This window comes from Papaver somniferum, chromosome 10, assembly GCF_003573695.1.
Source record: "Papaver somniferum cultivar HN1 chromosome 10, ASM357369v1, whole genome shotgun sequence".
Lineage (NCBI taxonomy): Eukaryota > Viridiplantae > Streptophyta > Magnoliopsida > Ranunculales > Papaveraceae > Papaver > Papaver somniferum.
The window spans coordinates 136,249,394-136,272,488 of NC_039367.1; the positions used below are offsets into that span (position 1 = coordinate 136,249,394).

Consider the following 23,095-nt stretch of genomic DNA (forward strand, 5'->3'; position numbering starts at 1 on the left):
GTATAAACATGTAATATTCACATTCCCCATCCTAGAACCGAAAACTTGCACACCACCTGCACATTGGAAAATGGTATTAAGCTGAATTTATTCAATGTGCAAGTATTGTCTAATCTAAACCCTCATTTTCCTATAGAGCAGACTGAGAGGCATCATTCTAACAAGACCAACAAACAAAGTAACTTCCACCTACCAGATTAGTGATCATATTCATATTATCCACGTCCTCCTCGCTGTGGTTGTTATTGCTCATAGTATTGCTCTCCATTCTGTGCATCGTGCCAATTGCTTTCATTGTGAGTGACACCAGTAGTAGTATTACTATTCTCATTACTAGATACTACTTGTTCCTTTTCCCTATTCCACTTCTCAATTTTGGCCCTCCTCTCTGCACTACCTTCCCTTTCCCTACCAAGGCTCCTATTCCTCTTCCTTTCAGGACTCCTACTTCGTCCCCTTTTCCTTCCAGGACTTCTGCTCCTAGTCCTCCTCCTACTACCCCGATCACTAGACCTTCTTTCATAACCACGACCACCATGTGAACGCTCTTCATAACTTTGATGCCTGTAAGGACTATGGCTTCTGCTTCTACTGTGGCTAGGCCTTGAACGATACCTACCAAATAGTTGCCGCCTCAATTCCCTGGCATTGTGCAAATAAAGTACATCAATTGCAAAGTAATCATCCAAGCCAAGGAGACACAAAAGCATAAAAACTATAAAAATCTAGTGCTACAATCAACTAACCTACTTATCTTTTTCATACATAACAAGTTCCAATAGAAAACATGAAATGCAATACAATAAAAACTAAAATGGGGCTAACCTGCTAATCTTCTTCAAATGCATAAAGTTACGATATCCACCTCGATTACACGTATTCTCTTCATACTGCCTACAGGTAGCTTCCCGGAAATCGGTCACAGGAGAGAAATCAACAATAATAGGACGCCCTGAAAACATTGAAACCTTCTCCCAATCAGTAAACACAAAAATATGTATAAAACATTCCCACAAACAAATCAAGAAAAGGGTACCTGCATAAAACCTTCCAGTCAAATTCTTAAGTGCATTAGCAGCATCTTCTTCCTCTCTAAATTGAACATAAACATTCCCCACCATATGATCAGCTAAATTGTCACAGATATTAAGACTTTCAATCTCCGCATACTTGCTCAGCTCGTCAAACAAATCTTCATAAAAATCCTTCAATTTCAAACAAAACCCACATCAGAGATTCACCGACTCATAAAAAAAGAACCCTATTGTTGGGGCTTAAAGGGTTGATCATTTTGGGGGCTTTTTTGCTTTGGCTAGGCAAATTATAGATAAGGGAAGACTTAAGTGAATAAAAAGTCAGATTTACCCTTTGTAAAAAAAAATTAAAATCAAGACCTAATCTTAATCCTAAATCAAAACCAAACATCAAAATCCATTCATTTTCTCTATTCTTCTTCTTCTTCTCAAAAAAACTCTCAAAAACCTAATAATAACCGATCTCTTCCACATTGATTCTCAAGATGGCAGCAAGATCAAGAGTGACAAGATCCGGCCGATTGAACCCTGATTCTGAATCAGGACAAGTTATTGACGTTCCTTTTCATGGAGATGTGGTTAACCAATCTCTTCAAACACCTTCAAATCCTCCTCCTCCTGTGGTGAACCAATCTGTTCAAACACCTGTGAATCCTCCACAAATGACTCCTACTAGGTAAGAATCGAAAAACCCACCAGTTATTTTACCATTAGATTGCAAAAATAGGTTCGATTAATGGTGTTAGGGTTTCAAAAATGGTTTTCCTAAGCGTTAACGGCTGGGATATCATATCGTCCTGGCCGTAATGTACAATTAACGGTTAGGACATCAAGAGCTCCCAGCCGTTATTGTCTCATGCGGTTAGGAATAGTTGAGAACCCATCCGTATAATACTATTACGGATGGGACTTTCCCAGCCGTAAGTTGTCTTTTGTTTGTAGAGTAAATTTGAGTGATGAGTGTTTCGGATGGTAGTTTCCTAACCGTAAATGAATATTCCTAACCTTTATTTGTATTTTCTAGCCGATACTTCGTTTACGGTTTGGTCGTCCGCATATTTCTAAGCCGAGACTATGTTTACGGTTAGGTTGTCTCACTTTTCCCAGACGATACTATTTGTAGCGGATGGGTAATCTGTTATTTCCAATCCGTAATCCTATCTTCTGATATGTTTTTCATCATTTTTAGGAACCCTGGGAAGGAGAAAGAACCCAAAGAACTACCAATGTGTGATATTGCTACGATGATGGTACGTAGCCTAAGTATATGATTCTTTTTTTGGTATACGTTTCTCAAATTATGTATCACTATTAATTGAATGATGTGAAAATAGGTCAAGAGAGCTAAGTGGATTGCCAGGGGACTGAGGCGTAACATTGAGGAGGTTTTATATTTGGATTGCGAGGAACAAAGAACACTGATTCTCAGGCTTCTGGAGTTACATAATCCAATGAGGGATGGTCTATATACTGACGAAGAAATTGATGATTAGACTAGTCTTTCCCAAACTCCCTCAGTTCTTCTTCATCTTCTGAGGATTTCCTTCGATTGTTGGTCGTAATGGATGATTGTAGATAATTTACTTTTTTAAGTCATTCCAGCTTATGTTTATGCAGACTTTTAGCATGTTTAAGGTTATGGATTTGGGTGATTTACTTTTCAGAGTTACTTTTCATTAACCTTGAATGAATGGATAATAGTGTTTTGATTCTTAATTTATGAGATTCTTATTTCCGAATTCGGTTTTACGGTGTGGTGTCTCAGCCGTAACTTAGTAAAATCTGAAACTGGTATTACAGGAAAAGTTACGGCCAGGATTATCAGCCGTAAAAGTGACAGTACCCAGAATTACGGGCAGAAAACATAGCCGAAATAGGGTTTACGGTTTGATGACTCAGCCGTAACTTAGTAAAATCTGAAACTGAGATAACAGGAAGAGTTACGGCATGGGTTACCAGCCGTAAGTTTTACATTACCCAGAACAAAGGGTTGAATTCCTAGCCATTACTGGGTGTACAGTTAGGTTTCCCAGCTGTGGTTATGCGAATTACTCACTTGGGTAATTACGGCTAGGTCGTGTTAGCGTATGACATGGCCGTAAATACCTCTAAGTAACCTCATAACTTTATCAAATTATCATTAAAAACACATAATAAGAGTAAAACTAGATTCTTCATATATAATGAGTGATTCAAAATACATAGGTTCACCACGTTGTTATCATATTATCGTTTTAATCACCACCCCACAAAAAACATTATTATCATATACCTTCACACACCACCTTTACTCATACTCATTTTCTTGTCATCGATTATGATAACCCGAGACGACTTTTTCCATATACCACATTTTCTTGTCGTCGTTAAATTTAAATTTAAGTTTAAAGGGGCATCCGGTCTTCTTCGTATTATATACACCCTTGTTCCTTGCGGTTTTTGGTTTATACTCACTACCCTTTTTCCAGTGGCTCTCATACTTTCCACTACACTCGCAAACAATTTGAAAGTTGTTGTCTGTAACTTGTTTATTCTGGAGTATGATGCACATCTTTTTCAACCCTAGTGATCGAGCCCACAACTTTGCATCTTTCTTATCTTTCCACTCATAGTTGTTTGCATAGTGAGCACTTGTGTCCTCGGAAACTTGCACAGTTGGGGGTTGATCTTTCATAACCACCTGTTGCTCTTCAATAACCACCTCTTGATCTTCCATCGGAATGTACGGTACAATCTATAATAAAATGACATATGTCAAATACTTATTCACAAAAGAAATTTAAACACAGAGAAACGGATGGGTTCAAGAGTGATATTCCAGCCGTCAAAGTGTACACAGCTGGTTCGACAAGTGATATTCCAGTCGTTATCAAAGATACGGGTGGGTCTAAAAGTATTATTCCCAACCGTAAACGACTTACAACCTGGAATTTCGAGACGTATATTTTCCTGTAACTGGAAGTGTCAGCTTACGGCCTGAAAAACGAGCCGTAAAACGGGTTACGACTGGGTAACCCAACCGGCGCCGCCAGCATTAAATAGCATTTAATATTTTCGGAAAGGAAACCTAAACGCCGCCGACACTATTAAATGCTTCCCATGCACGTAAAAAATTCCTGGCCGTAATTGACAAGTTACGGCTAGGAATTTTCCATCGTTCCATCCGTAAGGTGTCGTAACGGCTGGGAGTTCATGAACTGTGATCCGTATAACTCAATAACGTCCAGGAGTTCATGGTTTCCCATCCGTGATTGTACGTGGCGGCTGGAAACCTAAGGTTTTCGGAAGGAAAAAATCGAAACTCTGAGCTTCAAAACTGAAATAGGAGTTACAATAAAGGTATACTTTGTAATCTTGGGCAATTGTTTCTTCGATTTCTTCTTCTTCTTGGGTTGGTCCTTCGAAATCATAGTAGGGTTCATAAGGGTTATTTTGAGTTTGAGAAGAAATTTCATGATTTTGTGAAAAATCAGCAAAGAACTGATCGTTGTTGATGGGTATTAATATGTTATCGTATTTTGAAGATGAGGGTTTACCTACATCAAAAGTTTTGCTTGAATCAAATTTTCATTTTTTCCCCAATTTTTTTCCCTCTTCTTCTTCTTCTTCTTCTTCTTCTTCTTCTTCTCTTCCCTCTGTTTTTTTTGTTTTGATTTTGAACTTCAACACTTAACTTAAGGAAATGAATTAGTGTTGATTAAATAGCTAATCATGATTAATTAGTAACATTAATCAAGTTTATTATGTAAAATCAGTGAAGGGTCATATTAGTCATTTATATAAATATTTGATGGGGGTGTCCCAATTACTATTTGGCAACCCTTGACAGCCCCCAGAAGACCATGATTTTTTAAGCCCCAACACTAGGGTTCTAAAAAAATCCCTAAAAATATCCAAGAACAAAAAAAAAGAATAATCTTACATCAAAGTGTTGTTGAATATGACGAGGATCCTGAGCAGAAGGATCCATAGTAGCACCAGGAGTGATCATATCAGGTCTTTGATACATATTAGAGAGGAGAATCGTAGGACTAACAGAAGGTCTGGTATGAAGTCTTGAACAATGATTGCTATGTCTACAAGCACCGATTTTGAAATAAAATGGACAATTTACTCTGTCTTTTACTGTACCAAAGATTGCAGCTAGATGTCCCGCCATCTAATCTAATCCTACAATGAAAATTCAGAATTAGGGTTTTCTTTCAGGGATGAAAAAGTTTAGGGAGGTTGAAAATATTGGAAATTGGTCCAGGAAAAGGGTATCAAAAGAGGAAGGACTGAAGCTTAGAGAAATTGTCGTGAAAAACTGTTAATTTCACGTATTAAATTAAAAGGTCTGAAAAGATCAAAATCAAACACCAGGTTTGCCCGAGTGGTTTAGGGGGAAGACCCAGACTTCCACACATAAGTGCGCATGGGTTCGAACCCTATGCTTTCGTTTTCTTCCTTTTTATTTTTAGCTTTTTGAGTTTGGCGTAAGTAACCTTTTTGTTGTCCCTTTATTTTAGAGTGTGGCGTAGGTTTTTTCTTTTGTTGTCTCTTTATTTTAGTTTCAGCTAAAATGCCTTCAATCTTATTCATTCACAGAGAAGATTACAATTTTTAGCTTTTTGAGTGTGGCGTAGGTAGTCTTTTTGTTGTCTCTTTATTTTATTTTTAGCTAAAAAGCCTCTAATCTTATTCATTCACATAGAAGATTACAACGGGCAGCTAAAAAGCCTCTAATCTTTTTCTTATTTTGCTCTCTTGGTGTTCCTTTTTATTTTTAGCTTTTTGAGTATGGCGTAGGTATTCTTTTGTTGTCTCTTTATTTTTAGCTTTTTGAATGTGGTGTGGGTATTCTTTTTGTTGTCTCTTTATTTTGTTTAAAGATAAAATTCCTTTAATCTTATTCATTCACAGAGAATATTACAATTTTTAGCTTTTTTAGTGTGGCGTAGGTATTCTGTTTGTTGTCTCTTTATTTTATTTTCAGCTAAAAATCTTCTAATCTTATTCATTCATAGAGAAGATTACAACGGGTGGTAAAAAGACTGATTTTTTTATTTTTAGTTTGTTGAGTGTGGCGTAGGTATTCTTTTTGTTTCTCTTTATTTAATTTTCAGCTAAAAAGCTTCTAATCTTTATTTAATTTTCATCTAAAAAGCTTCTAATCTTATTCGTTCATAGAGAAGATTACAACGGGCTGGTAAAAAGCCTTTAATCTTATTCATTCATAGAGGAGACTGCAATGGGGAAAATTCTTATATCAAAGATTCAAAACAAATTACAACGGGGAAAACCCTTGCATCAAAGATTAAAATACTAACTAGGCTACCGAGTATTGAAGTGTGAGGGGTAAATTTGGATCTTTTTCAAGGAAATCCATCTTCAGCAAACTGGAAATGCTTTACATCCCGGGAAAAAATTCCGAAAATTCTATCGTGACTCACAGCCGCGGGACCACTTTTGTCCACTTACCGACATCTTTTTATAATGACTCTTAAAAAATGAAGGAAGTGGTCTTGGATCGCCGAGTCAAGACCCAACCAGTTTGAATCGCCGAGTCATGCCGAGTCAATGCCTAGTCACTATCTAAAATATGCAGATGAATTATACACGGTTTTGAATTATTCGCGAATAATTCGAATTTCCCATATAGTGTGCGAACTAGCCCGGTGTATGAACAGTTCGGCCGTATGATTTGAATTCCGTCGATTCTGATAAGTTTGCGAATAATTCACAGAATTACTAACTAGGTTGCCGAGTGTGCGAACCATGTCCGGTTTTTCCCGTATAGTTCGGTCGTATCATTCGAATTCGGTTGATTCGGATACGATTGCGAATTATTCGCGAATGGGTATTTAAATAAACCGAAACCTCACAACAAATACCATGAAGGTGCAAGAATATGAAGAGGAACCTGATGGAACTAACTCTAGAGATCCGAAATTCGGAGAACCGACATGGAGAACCGAAATCGGCAAAATAAATAAATAGTTGAACTAACTCTAGAGATCCAAATTTTCGGAACTCGCATGTTACTGGAGGAAAAGACTATTACTAGAGTGGAGATAGAAGTGAAAGAGAAAAACTCATTCTAGTTCGTAGCAAACCTTGGTGTTTTAATTGTAAATAGGACCTCATATTATTTTTCTTTTACATATAAGGGTATTTCGAGTCTTCATTCAATTGTCCCTTAATATTTATACATTTTTCTTGCTCTTTCTCGTATAAATCCATATCTATTTTCTCTTCAAAAGAATGAAAATCAGGATTCATGGTGGAAAAAATAAATTAAGTGAATTTGAGAAAAAATAAATTAAGTGAAATTAGTTAAGAGGGTGCGATATGCGAATAAAATGATACAAAGTTTATATTGAAGGGCGGAAGCAGACGTTCCAAATAAGTTGTTGGCTATTTAGTCATTAGCGGCACAACATTGACCGCATGACTTAATCCATGTCATCGGCGTCCAATGTTGACGGCTCAGTGATATAACTTAAGTGGCGCGACCATATGAACTTTTGTCGCACATCATATTTTTTGTCCGTTATATGGATTTCCTATAGTTAAATGCATCTAGTTCAACACGGATAGTCCATATTATTTAGAGATAATCTAAATCGTTAATAAAGTCTAATTACTTTTTTATTCGGAGGCTTAGATGATGTTAAAGTGCTGCTTTGTCAAATTTACAAGTTTTGGTATCTCAAGCTTGTTGTCAATGTTAGATGCACAAAACTGCATCTTGGTTTCAAGTCTACTAAAGTCAAGTATTGGACCAGGATTATCGTATGGTAGTTAAGTATCAGAATCACTGAATAACCCTCGAAGATTGAAGATCAAACATAGACTTTTGGAAAACTTCATCGACAAAGAGGTATGCGAAGATTGAACCATCCTATTTAGTCGCAACATTTACCGTTTCCTCTTTACGAGACCATGTTATATGATTTTAGTGGATTTAATATTGTAAAAAATAAATTTCGAGTCAAGCTTGTCTTGATAAATCTTTTGAAATATGATTCAAGCAATGAATGTTCATAGATCCTTAAAATCTTTATTGAGAAAATTTTATTGTTCATGAACTGTTTTTTTTTTTTTGAGTTGATCATTTAGAAGTCTCCCAAGCAATGATATATGTTGTCTATGTATATTGAGAATACTTGATATCATTTAAAGAGAGTTTTAATAACTGCGCATACCCAATACATGTACCCTAGACACCTTCTGGAATAAGGTAGGTACATATACTAGTTTGTGTACCATAAGGTTCTGAGTTCGTGTAAAGGGAGGATAGGTGTATGCATACCCAAGGGCCTGAGTTCGTGAATGGCTAGAGGTATGCATACTTGGTACACGTACCCCAGAATCCTGAGTTCATGGACTGGTCCATGGGTATGTATACCGCTATACATACCCAATACAAACTAAGCAAATGCTCATAAACTATTTTCACAAAATATACTTTGCATCTCCACAACTCTCATAAACACTTATAAGACAACTTTGATCACTAAATCACTAGGTGTTTGTGAATCATGGTTTATGTCTCGAGTGTTAATGAATGTGATTATACTTATATGTTCATAAGGCATATTTGCTAAGAATTATGATTGTACATGGTTCCAGTACCTTGGACCATGGTGTATATTCTTCTATGTAATTTCAAGACATACTTCTCAAATACTTACTTTAATTCATAACTAGTGATGCCACATGTGCGATCCACATGTTTGAATTTTACTCTTTTAACAACACCAAATTTGATAACAATGATATTTTTTTCGTAAAATAAAATTTAATATTGTTATTTATACTTATTATGTATGTCTTTCAAAAAGCTTTCCAAATATGTTAATTTTGCAAATATCTGATGTGTATTTCGAAAGATATTAAGTTTTTAAATATTTTGATGTATTTTTTATAACAATAGCATTTCTGTGAATATGTGAATATATAAGGTTGAATATGTAAGTATTGATTTAATATACCTTTTTAACCTTCAATACATGTGTATAATAGTGGTTGATATTTAAGGTCATATTAGTAATATCAAGGTTACACCAAGCTATTTTGTCTTTTTGTGACCAACCAAAAATACCTCTTTTCTTTATATATTAGTACTAGCCCTTAAACCGTGTCGTAACGGCACGGGCCTTGATGTTGGTTCACTTTTAGTATCCTATAAAATGTGTTAGGAATACTTATCAACTCCTTCTCGTCCGATGTATGTTAAATCTGGCTTGGTCATAGATACCGTAGGGATATCCCCTGTTTTGTTTTCTCTGTTCTATCGGGTAAAAACTAATCTTGTTAACACACTTCATTAAATAAGAAATGCTTTCTAGAATTATACATATTGTCGCCATATAAAATTCAGACAAATATATATTACAAATAATTTTAAAAGACGTTTGTACACGTTTAATATCTTAAATTAAGAAAATGAGTTCACCTCCGTGATTTTCTATTTCCTTCCCCCATTTACGATTTTAAAAATCTGTACATAATATGTACTTTCTCGGACCTTTTATTTACTTATTGGAATATATGTTATTGAAATTTTACTTCTGGAAATATATCTCTTGATTTGTAATCCCATATATATACTCTTATGTTGCGAAGTCTTTTTGGCGGATAAGTGGATATGGTCACCTCCAGAATCATCAACCTCCTTGACAGCCATTTGTCGTAACCATTGCATGGCATTTTATGGTCGAGGAGTATGTGTCTTAATCGCAATATGTATTATTTTGGAGAGAAAGAAATTTCAAAACCGACTAATATGTAATTGGGGAGAAAAGATTGAAGTTCCCTTATTGTCATGCATCTTTCAATGATCGCATACATCTTTTTTGTTCATGAGACGATTTATAAGACCATATACTTACATTGCAAAGTCGCTCGTACAATCCGTTCATCTCTTACACCTGCCAATAGGTGCCTATTGTCGCCTCTAAAATCGTCAACCTCTTTGGTAGGCGTATGGCATAACAATCTTCTGTCTTTTCAATGTGGAGTAGTCTGGTGACCAATTGGTGCAGTGACGTTTCTCTAAATTTATACTACCTCTGGTATTTTTATACACCCAGAAAGAATAAAATATAAATAACCTGATCTTCCAGCATTCGTGATGGTCATTGTAATGACAGTATTTGATTTTTCATTTTTTACCGCATATCAATCCGGAGAATTGCTATCAATAAGAAGAGTAGAACATGGAGACGTTATAACCTATTCACGAAAACTGAACAATTGTAAAGTAAAACACATAAGTCAGGGTGCATTATCCGAAACCATAACATTTAGTGCGTCTTTGATTATGTTTTTTTGATAAAAGTGCAATCTTATTGATTTAATTTTTGCCAAAAGTGAAATCATCTGCTTAGGAAGTTGAAATACGTTGGCTTGGTGATTCCAATGTTAGAAAATTTCCTTGAAAACCACTATGGATTCGTATCAAGATTGGGAACATAATTAAATTAGATTATCATACCAACACGGTTACACAGGGGATAATCATATCCACCAATGCCACTGTAGATCATGACCAAAGGGATTAATACTGAAATGCACAAAAAAAAAAAAGGAAATTACACGTCAACAAAATTAAGTAAGGGAAAAACAACATAATAAAATGCAAAAACGGAAACACATCAAAAAAAATAAAATAAAATGCAAACATACAAAGAAACATGATATACTATTTTCAGGTATTGTATTATTTGGTGCAAGGATTCGTAATGTTTAATCTTCGGCGATGATAGATGTAGAGAAACCTTTGGGAATCTTCTGAAGGAAGGGTTTCTTGTGAGGTGGATAATTATCGGCCACAGTCTCATCTTCAGCGCGGATGATTCCGGTATTCTGGGAAGATATGGTTGGAGATGGTGTTGCGGTGAGCGAAGGAAACTTTGCTACAATGAAGCTTGGGGTATCAAGATTTCTACGATAGAGGATTTTGGTTACCTGTACAAAACGATTGAGCACCCACGGTGACTCGTCCATCTCCGTAAAACCTAATGCACACGTGTAGAAAATGGGTGTGGTCTGGATAACCATGGAAATTGATTTGTTTTTCTCCATGATAAATTTGGACCACAACTAACACAAGCAAAGTTAGCCAAATTATGTTTTTTTTGTATTAAAATAAAATATATTAGATTTCGATATAAAAGAGAATATAACAACAACAAAAAATAGAAAAAATTAATTTAAGACTTAAGTTTGTTCAATCTAGGCTTTAGACATGACGTTTGTGATTAAAAATTAAAAGCACGCCCAGCTGCAGGGGGTGGCAACATTTGTATCAGGTGATTTTGTTGGGGTGGCGTGTGACAACACGGATTTTCGGACTTCTAGCGGACACAGGTTCGACCTTGTGGGTCGGGTTCGATCCATCTAGAAAGTCCAAAATTCCGAACCGCCCAACCGTGTGAACCAAATTTTTCGTTTTAAAAGATTTAAATAATTCAAGCTCAATTAAATTTACTAAATGAAATGTAATCTTACTTTTAAAATTACAAAATTTTCAAATAATAATGACAAAATCAAAAGTATCAAATTAAAACAAAATAACTTCTCGATTAAATTTAAAACGCGATACCCAAATCTCCGTGATATATAATACTTTCTTGTCAGGTAGTCTTTCTTCGTTCTTTGTGGAAAGGGAGGAAAAGGAGTGATCAACCACAGCCCAGTAGGAAGTTTCCAAAAATAATAGAGTGTATCTAAAAACAAACAAATGCAACAGATACAATAATTAAAACCATGCATGAAAGTTCACAACACTACTTACGCCATTTTCAACCACAAATACTTAACATTTTCTTACTCAAAATCTTCAATCTTAAAATCTAGATCCTTAATCTAAAATTATTTATTAGTGGAGATACAAATTTATTAATTTAATTAAAGGAAAATTTATAATGAAAAAAATTAATAGATCATTTGTTATGAGAATTAGTGAAAAAACATTATTATGAGGAATTAATAAATTATTTATTATCAGCAATTAGTATGAAACACTAATTATAGGCATTTAATATGTTAATTATTCATTTAGATTTTTCTAAATGAATCGTTAAATGATAGTTTAAGAGGAGAAATTATAACCATAGATTTATGTATGGGGAGAGTAAATCTCAGCCATCACTTACATAGACTAACCTAGCCAAACTGTACTTTATACTCTTGATTAGTATAAGTAAGAATTTCATCTAAAATGAAAAGGTGTTTACTTTAATCTCAAGTTATGTTAGCTTATTTGATCTATAAATAGAGAGATTGAAACAGATGGAATTTCAATCCCTGTCACTTTTCTATCCTAATTGTTTTGTAGAATAGTCCTATATTAACTTAGGTTTCCTCTGAGGAACACTAATTAGGTTTGCGACTTAAAGACTTCACTTAGGGATTAATAAAACCAAGTTCAACTATCTTTTACTTGACAGTTCGTGCTGATCTTGTTTTTATTCATCGTTGTGGTTTTTGAACTAAATAGATAGTATTAGAGCATTGCTCGGTCTAACTCACAAGTGTCGCTATCTCAAGCTTGTCTTCAAATTTAGTTGTCAAAACTATATCTTGATTTCTAGTATACATTTATTCAAGTCTCGAATTAGGATAGAAGTGTGTAGTTGAGTATCAAATATCAATGTGTTCTACGTTTAGCGAAAATAAATAGGAGCTCTGGATAACTTATTCAACAAAAGATAAGTGAAGACTGAACCACTTATTTCTCAAGTTTTCACCTTTCTATCTATGAGACATTGTTGCATGACTATAAACTAGACAGTACGTGCACAACAGAAATTTCGAGACAAGTTTATCTTGAATATCGTCCTCAAAATAAGCTAAGCTTAAGAACATTTGTTCATACTTGATGAATTTGGTTTCAGACAATTTATTGTTTATGAACTAATTATGATTCAAGATTTAATAATTTGAAAATAGAGTGGAACAGTGATATATGTCATTGGTGTTATTCAGAATGTTTCGAATTGATTATTAGAGAGATATAGAACTACTATAAATATGGATACATGCATACCAGTTCACATATACTGGGAGAACTTTCATAAGTCTAGAGCCGCAATACATGTATATATAGGTGTAGATATAGTTCGCCAGCGACTTTATGGTACGCATGCCCGGTATCCATACCATAAAAAATCTGTAGCTCGTGAACCAGGAAAGGTATGCATACCCAGTATGCAAACCGGAAAAGATATGTTGGTTTCAAAAGAAAAAACAGTATGCAAACCATAAAAGATCTGTGAGTTCCTGAACTCGTTTTTGTCTTAATTAAGGGTATCCATACCCGGTACACGTACCATGAAAAAAATATTTAAGCACATGTAAAGTAAATGTACACGTATTTACGCTATCGAATATTTTCATATGCATCAAAATTATTTATGTGAGATAATCGGCATCTGAACAACTTTCTAATAACGCTATCTAGACATGATCAATCACATATGTGATTCAAGGTTAAAGTCGTAAAGCGTGATGGAAACATTTTTATGTACAATTTGTCTCGATTCTATATATTGATAATGCTCATTTTTGTACTTATTATGGTGTTTTATGTGTGTGTAGGTATTTTTGTCCAATAAACATTTTTGGAAAAATCGGCTCGAAAAGTTGTCGAAAAGCGCACCTGGAGGACACTTGCTATTCGGACTCTCACTATGGATAAGGGGTACCCGAATTACTAAGGGGAACCTTCAGGACATTCCAAAGGCACCTGCTATCGGCACCCCTACTCTGGATAGGGGGCACCCTTCTTCTTCACATTTTCAAACAGATTTTTTTGGTGGGAAAATGAACCCACACACCTGCAGATTAGGTTTCGGAATCCAACAGAGTTTTGGAGAGATTCAAGGTCTGATTTTCGTTGGGCTGGACTTCGTAGAACATTACAGGGTTGTTACGTGTGTTTGGGTCGAATGAATTGGGCTGAATAAGCAGGGAGAAGGAAACATAGGTGTAGGAAGTTCACGGCTTGTAGTGAACTTCTGGATTTGGTTTTGTCTGAGATACAATCGGATTTGGTTGTCGCTTTGGAGTCAGTTAAGCCTGTTTCTATAAAATAGGACTTGTAAGCCTGTCATATTCGATAAAGTCGTGAGATTTCGTCGATTTCAAGATAAACAGAGGATAAGGAAGTTTCGGGATTTTCTTCAACTATAATTGGAAGTTACGTGAAGTATTAACAGTATACTGATGGATATGATTGAGGATACCATCATTGAGAGATTCTGGTACGTTGGATTAAACTTGGAAGACGTGTGCACAGAAAGCTAGAGAGAATTATTCTTGGGACTTGCTGTGAAAGAATAATCAAGATAAACTTGAGTTGTTTAGGGTTTACTTGAGAGTTGTTGCCTATATATAGGTTGGTTGCAAGTCATAGAAGGGTTACGAACAGTTTGGGGTAGTTTAGATAACCACAGAAAGCTCAAAATTGAAATTACTGACATTCAGTTCTTCTGGTGTAGGGGAAGAACACGAAGAACATACTACTCCCAGTGACAGTCGTTACTTCTACATCAATTTGCATATATCGTTTCTGTAACAGCTGTTTGTAACGCTTATACACCGTTGCAAACTGTCTGCTTAACTAGTTTTCTCTTGTTTTTCACCCTTTTGATCTATGAAAACCTATTTTGAGTATGTGAATAATATGAGGAGCTAAACCCCTTAGCCGAGGCGACGGAGGAAGCCATTGTTCCATGAAAAGTGGTGTATTTCTATTTTAATTAATTCTTGCAATTTCTTTTATGATTATTTGCATGGAACTAATATTGGAAAATTGATTTTTATTGAATGATTGTGATCCGTTTTGATAGAGCATGCTTAGTTTAAGAATTTTGATGTTTCATGCTTGATGTATACAATTGTTACTTCAAAAATCTACTAGAGGCAATATATTAGAATCACTTTAAACGCAAAGAATTGTATGAATATTGATTAGATTAATTCACTTAATTGGTCAATGGTGGAATCCTGAGTCTCGCTGCTTTTTATAATCTTGATAACAACTTCATCTTGAGTTTTTATTTTAATTTAAGTCTAAAACAAATCTTCACAAGTCTGAGTGAACGACAACCTTTTACCACTATCTACAACAACATAAAAAACCACATCAAGGTGTTATATGAGAATGTCTAAGGTTATCGTTCAATTAGCTAACCTGCATGAACATGTCATTGTACACGGTTCAGTTATGATTTATCCTAACCAGAATGTATATTCTGCTATGTTAATCTGAACTTAACATATTCATGTAACGGTGATTATTGATTGCTTGGATCCAAAGCTATCTTAGCTTAAACCTAAAGCAACCTTGATCTTGAAATTTAAAAAAAGGAGAACCTCAAACAACTGGGATTTTGAGTCCCTAACACTATTCTTGTGTGTCCTAGTTGTACAGAGTCGTCCTCTCCTTAAAACCCTTCTAGGATTTAACGACTAAAAAGACTTCACCTAGGGTTCATGAAGCCAGGTCCAGCTATCTTTATCTTGATATTTCGTGTATCCTGTCTTACCTTGTTTGTGAAGCTTTCTCCAACAAGTAAGATAGATAGAAATCACAAAATATCTTCGTCTCAGACTTTGTAATTTCGGGAGTCATAAGACCGGATTTTGAGGTTTGCTAGACTTTGTCTATTGGCATTCGATTTCCTTCATCACCTTGATATTTCATCAGAACGGAAATAAAATATAGGCTTATCTGTGGGATAAAGATTGGTTTAAATTATTCAATTAAGTTGAAGCAACTCTTAGGATGTAAAGGACGTCAGCTAAGGGAATCAATTGTGTATAGTCCTGCTGGGATTCAAGAGGCGTAAGGAGCGCGATTATAACTGAATTTTGCGGCGGTTTTATCGGTTTCAACTGAATTACAGACCAAAGTTTTGATAGTAGACTACGGTTTGTAGCTGCTTAATATAGTTGGTTTTCAAGTCTAGACAAGATCCTGGGTTTTTTTATAGTAAGCTAGCGTTTCATCTATATTCCAGACCGCGGCCGCAGTACATGTACTCAACACACGTAATGGCGTAGCTATATATCCACAACAACTTTTTGGTACGCATACCCGGTATCCATACCATAAAATGTCTGTTGCTCGTGAACTAGGAATGATGTGCATACTATGTATGCATACCGTAAAGGAACTGTTGGTTTTGAAACCGGAGTGGTATCCATACTCGGTACGCAAACTGGAAAGTTTTGTTTCACACCTGACTTTACATAAGGAGAGTAGCACATGCAAAACACAACAGGTCCCAGTTGCACACCTGACTTTACATAACCTAAATATGAAATAAGGAAACTAACACTTCCCATTCCAAATAATAGCAATAGCATATGGTTTAGCTAAAATTTTCTGGAGTGGATTGTAAAACCTATTTCCTGGAGGCTGGAGCAACTCTAATCCATGTCAATCTTATGGAATAAGGAGGATACCAAGATTATAACCACACTTCATCGATAACATAAACCCTTGTACAACTAAAATAAAACAAAATAAACAATCATAAGAGGCTAATTATTTTTTGAATCAACAACCCCAAAATATTAATGTATAAAAAGATGTGATTACCTGGAGACCAACATGAGCATCTAGAGCACTTAAAGGGTCATCCAATATGACATATCTGTAACTAGTTTCTCTTCTTTCAATTCAAATCGAAAAGACAGGACATAACATTACTCCAATTTTCTATGAAATCAATTTTCTCAAGTGTTGTTTTTTCCAGAAGCTGTGAAATTGGTTGAATGGTTGTGTAAAAGAGGTCTTGGTTAAGAAATTATCACGAATAAATAACGTTCATTTAAGCCTAAGTAGCTTTGCCCATCGACAATAAGTTTGCTAGTAAGCAAAGCCTTGGGAGTCAAGCAGGTAAGGTATGATCCTATTTTATGTTACAAAGCTTAGGGCGCAGACAAGATGGGTTGTTCCTGACTTCCTACGATACAAGATATACAAGTGACATCCTGGCTAATAATAGAGCTTGAGCAAAATCTTGTCCAATCTACAAATCAAGCATACCTACATGTACCACCATAAATCATATCCATTTAGAAACCAAAATTAATTGGAGAAAGTCATCTTACCTTCTCTTGATTTGCGTCTTGACACATGGCTTCATAGAAATTTCATCCAAAACATCACCAACATCATGCCCAAAGTCCTAGAGCATTCTTAACCAACGTAGCACATCTTGGTCTTTCAATGGTTTCTTTCTGGCATTTGATGTTACATCGAAAATCATCTCAAAGTTTTCTTAAGCTTTTGCAGTTCCCATTTTACCAATATTTTGGGCAGCAACAAATACCAGTTTTTCTAGCAACAACGATATTTTTAAACGCCAAACAATTACTAAATAATTTCAGCAAAAATACATCCAATGAATGATACGAGCTTAAGTTTGTGTTGATGATTGAGATATGAGTTCTTCGAAGTTTGAATAATTAATAACTGATTAGTTAATAATCTATTGTGATCAATCTCTAGCATTAGTAACACCTCTCTGATGTGATGTAAATGAAAAACTTAGTAGACAAATGTACTTGTATTTACCTTTCATTCTCCAATGACAGCTTCTTCAATTTTAAGATCTTTATCTTCAAACACAACCACCAGCATTCTATGAACCAGCCATATCTCCATTAAACTAGATCTCTTTTACAACAACAGTTTGATCCATATTGATCCAAGATCTCTGCTCTTGTGGAAGGGTTTGTGGTCAGATTGGGAAATGGGAATTGTGTTTTTCTTGGAGCGGTATAAATTAGTGGTACGTAGAGTACCAGTGTAATTAATTCAGCATGTGATGCAATTTCTAACTATCATGAGGTTATTTCTGTAATTGAACTTTTTATTTTTACGTTGCCATGTGTCCAGATATTTATTCGTGAATCGTGATATATCTCTCTGATCCAAACATTGTCTGATAAGAGACCCTGGCTCAATATGAGATGAGCAGATTAAATTGTGAGGAAAATCTTAATTGAGCTGAGTTCGGCTCAAGTTGGGACGATCGTTTCAATTTGAATGAGGAGATATATTTTAAAATAAAAAACGGTCATTATGTAGTTGAGTTAGATTTTAAAACATGGACCGAGTAACAAAAGCTTTTGACAAAATTATTTGATAAAACAAATAACCATAGGATCGTATATATCTACGGCTAATATATTTCATGACATGGCATAAAAGCTTGTCTACGATGCATTTGGATTAGTCACTAACAAATAATACGAGAAAGACACTACAATGAAAAAATTCCAGTTAATCATAAATTTGTTATACATATATTTTTTATCAAACTTGCTATAAATCAAAACCCTAAGAAATCGAATGCTGAAATGAGTAGCGGGATTGAATGGACTCACGCACACTAAATAGTGATGGAAATGTTGTCAAGCTTCAATCAAACTAGGGCCTGAAGATCGTTTAAAACAAAAATGAAAGAGTATGGTACGAAGCTAGATGGTGAAGAATGACTATCAAAATTAGTCCCTTCATTGATTTATTTAGAAGTAGATAGGTGGTGGTAGTGAAAGCTATGGCAATGGTGCTTACTCAACAGTTTTGTTCATGTGAAACAAATAGGCGAACAACTATGTTGGTAATTAGTCACAATGGATATAATATACCATGGAATCTGATAAAAAAAACAAACTAGGTTCGTCGCCGTCTGGTACGGGAGTAAGTTTTTCGAAACACCTGAGAATCCCCTGTCAGCGGGTTTACTGTATTCCTTCGTTTGCATATATGCTGAGGACTTGAAAACGGCTGATTTAATTTCCTAGTAAAGGGCAAGGACTGGCCATACAAGATAAGGGTTCGGATTTCATCACCGTTCTCTTCTTGCCCCCTTAGGAAAACGAAACCAAACGCGAACCTAAGCCTAAAATTTGACTAGAACGAGACCGATAGGGTAACGAGCTTAATAGGAAAGTCGTTCGAAAAAATTGGTTACTCTTTTGAGCATACTTCGAAGTTCATGATGGTTTCTGTGAGTTGAATGCGTGACTGCGCCGCCTTGTAACCGGTGAGGCCTTGGGTATCAAAGCTCCACTGAGCTTCCCTCGCCTCGATTCAACTTACTTTGACTCGATTGATTCCATAGGGGTTTACTCAGATTGTAACGAGTTCCTTTTCGAAAGAATAGAAGCTGGTCTAGAAACAATCTAAGTGGAACCATCATGCTTCAATTAGGTTTATTTGGTTGAGTCATCTTGTTTTGTGATTGCATAGAATCCCAAATATTCCTATAGTGCCAGCAAATGGCAACTTTGAAAGCTTTGTTGAACCCACTAGGACTACTCGTCCTTCTTGTATCAGGTTAGCCGAAACTGAAGCAAATTATGAACTTAGGCCTGGGACCTACAGATGCTCCCAATCTTTTTAGGGAAAGAAAATGAAAACCCATACTTCCATGTTAGGGATTTTGAGGAAATTTGTAGTACCCTAAAAATTAGACCTTGATGATGATGCTTTGAAACTTAGGTTATTCCTTTTTCCCTGAAAGATAAAGCCAATCGTGGCTATAGTTTGGCTTCCGGTCAATAGAAATATGAACAACTTACATCTGCCTTTTTGAACAAGTTTTTCCCTAGGCACAAAACATCGTCTATTAGGACGCAAATCTGCACATTTTCTCAACAGGAGGGAGAGTCTTTGTATAGGTATTTGGAAAGGTTCAATGACTTATTAGCCAATGTCCTCATCATGGTTTAGAAAAGGTTAGGCTAGTTCAAATCCTTTATGAGGGTTTAGATTATTCGACAACAACCATGGTTGAGTCTCTATGCACTGGTGGTTTTGAAAACCAAACTGTTGATGCGGCGATGGAATTTTTGAATGAAATCGCCGAAAAGACCCAGCAATGGGAATATAGTAGGGAACCCAAGAAAACAATTCTTCTAGGTAGAGGAAACGTTAATAGGGTAGAAGGAGGCTATGAATCAGATGCCAAAATTGCTGCTATAGCAAAAAGGTTAGAAGCCTTAGAATTGGGTCATATAGTGGTAGAATAGAGCCTTTTGGGAAGGCCAGAATAATGAAGAGCAATCCAATGCTCTCTATAATAACACTAGGTTTGATAACCGTCAGAAGTTTGACCCATATTCAGAAACCTATAGTCCTGGTTGGAGAAACCATCCGAACCTTTCATGGTCTAAGGGCCAGAGTCTAGGTCAGTTTAGTAATTCTAATGCTCCCCCAGATTTTGGTTACACTAAGAATTCATCAGGCCCAAAAATAAAACGACTAGCTTAGAGGAATCTATTAAGATGTTAGCAAAAACTAGGATATTTAGCACAGAGCCAAATTAGTTTTCAGCAGGAAACCAAGCAGAACTTTCAAACTAATGCTCAGAGCCTTGCTAAGCTAGAACTTCAAGTCGGCCAAATAGCTAAGACTTAAGTGAGAGAGATAACGGAAGGCTCGATAGTCAGACTACCCCAAACCTTAGAGGAGTTCATGAAGTAGGTGCAAAACCATTTAATCAAGTGAATTCTGTCACAACCCTTAGGAGTGGTAAAACGGTAGACAATAGGGTAGCCAAGCCTAATAGCGGACATACTGTAGATCCACCTTCTAGTTCCCAAGATGATCCCCAGAAGGAGCCACTAATTGAAGAAACCGATAAAATTTCTAGTGATGCCAATGTTGTTCCCGACAGGTCTCATTTTGTACCCAAAGCCCCATATCCACAATTGTTAGCTCCAACAAAGAGAGAATCGACTTTCAACGAAATACTAGAGATATTTAAGCAGGTAAACATTAACATCCCTTTATTAGAAGCAATTGGGAAAATGCCTGCTTATGCCAAGTTCCTTAAGGACCTTTGTACACGAAAGCGTAAGCTTAATGTCCATAAGAAAGCCATTTTAGCTGGTCAGGTAAGTACAATCCTTCTGAACCAAACTGCCCCTAAGTATAAAGATCCTGGATGCCCCACCATATCTTGTGTGATCGGTAATTATTCAGTAGATAAGGCATTGCTTGACTTAGGAGCTAGTGTGAACTTACTCCCTTATCATGTATTCAACCAGCTAGGTCTTGGAAAGTTGAAACCGACTAAAATGACATTGAAATTAGCTGATAGGTCTGTCAAATTACCTCGTGGTATCATAGAGGATGTTCTGATTGAGGTTGATAAATTTATTTATCCAGTGGATTTCGTTGTTCTAGATACTCAGCCTGTTCAGGATCCTAGTGCTCAAATACCGGTGATTTTAGGTCGCCCATTTTTAGCCACAGCTAACGCTGTCATCAACTGTAGGACCGGACTTATGAACATCTCCTTTGGTAATATGACCACTGAACTAAATGTCTTTAATGTTAATAGACAACCTTCTGACGATTTAGAGGAAGTGAATATGATTAGCACTTTAGTTCAGGATCTAACTAGGATAATTGGGACACTTTATTTGGTGATTCCTTAGATGAACTTGATGAGGAAATTCTCTTAAGTCAGTTAGGTGACCAAACTTTTGAACTAGAAGAAGCTCTTGAGTATTTTAAAGACTCTTAGGATCCAGAAATTCAAGCAATAGTTAGAGGTTTGTCCGAGAATACTGACTACCTAAGTTTGGGGGTAGTAATGGTCAATTATCCCCATTAGAAGTCCCTAACTTGGGATTCGAGCCTAGTGTACCTGAGGTATTACTTGAGTCACTTCCGACTCTGCAACCGGATCCTCCTGATATTGTCCAGGAGGAAATTCTAAAGACTTGTTGTTCGAATGAGTCAATTTGTCAAGACACTCATATGAAGCCCAAATGGGCACAACAGAAAAACCCAGTTGTCTTGCAGGAAACCTTGGATGAGGATGTGCTATGTCTGTTCATTTTTCTGATTTGGTGCAGTTGTCTGATAATTGTGGAATTTTATTTGCTTTTGTTGACCCACAGTTGTTTCGACTATTGATATATGATTTGAAAGGTAATTAGCCATTTTGTGGTATTTGACGTCTCGCTGAAGACTTTAAATTTAGCACTTTTTGGGAGGTAACCCAATCTCATGCAACATGGTAATACTTTCCTTATCTCTTTTGCTTCAAATGGTAACAGTTTCTCCTTGTTCATGCTTTTTTATCTTTAGAACATTGAGGACAATGTTAGATTTAAGTATGGGAGAAACTTTTTAGTTGCAGTATGAATAAATAAACTCCAGAACCTAGAAATTTAGGCCTATTGAGGATTGCACTAACTAATCTAAGTGGATGGAAGCATTTTGATCGTAGGAGTTGAGGAACCAATCTGATTAGATGGAAACATCTAGAAGAGTCTATTCATAAAAGCAAAGCTCAGGTGTTAGAAATAACATGATAGTTTCACCATATCTCGTTGAGTCCTTTTCACTTCTATTTTTATTTTATTTTGTTTTAAACCATGTTTCTCTAAGTGATAGGTGGGGCCCCGATTCAAGTTGTTACCAATGCTAGGTGAATTAGAGTGATTGAGTTACAAAGAAAAAGAAAAAAACCAGACCAATTAGACCAAACGGAAAAAAAAATGAATGAAACGAAAAAGCTGAAAAAAAAATCAGTGAATAAAGTCGACCACTGGTTCCCTTGTATATGCCAGTTTGTTGAACTAGAATTAGGATTATCGATCACTGGTTCCCTTGTATATGCCAGTTGTGTTGATATTAGTCAGACCAGTATCTCAATCCATTAGGATAGGTTCATTTTGCGAGGCCTTCAGACAGATATGGGAAACGTCGTTCACTTAGTAAACATCAAAACCATCTATGTTTTTCTATATCCATCTTCTTGATCTATCCATGATTAGTTTTGACTCCGGATATTGATGTCCATAGTGCGACTATCTGAGTAGAGCTCTGTCACTTATATGAATTTAGTATGCTTGAGTGCAAACTCGTGTACAACAATTGGAATTTCGCATCAGGGTACTTCCTCTTGTAGTCAATAAGTATGCCAACCAAGGAGATTCTTTAGTGCCTTCCAAGGTTATGCGTAGATAGTTAGGGTCTGGAGTAAAGGTTTTGTGGGTATATCTCTGGTAAGCCCTCCCGAGACTATAAC

At 36.0% G+C, this 23,095-nt stretch overlaps 1 protein-coding gene across 1 annotated transcript; it reads right to left on the reverse strand.

Annotated features, from left to right (window-relative positions):
* Positions 1-242: 242 nt before the first annotated feature.
* Positions 243-5,096, reverse strand: LOC113317139 (splicing factor U2af small subunit A-like). The gene is made up of 4 exons (XM_026565270.1): positions 4,957-5,096; positions 1,037-1,205; positions 826-952; positions 243-642 (listed from the first exon to the last, which is right to left on the reverse strand). Exons 1-4 carry the CDS (start codon positions 5,041-5,043, stop codon positions 243-245), a joined length of 783 nt encoding a protein of 260 aa, XP_026421055.1. The 5' UTR covers positions 5,044-5,096.
* Between the last annotated feature and the right edge of the window lie 17,999 nt (positions 5,097-23,095).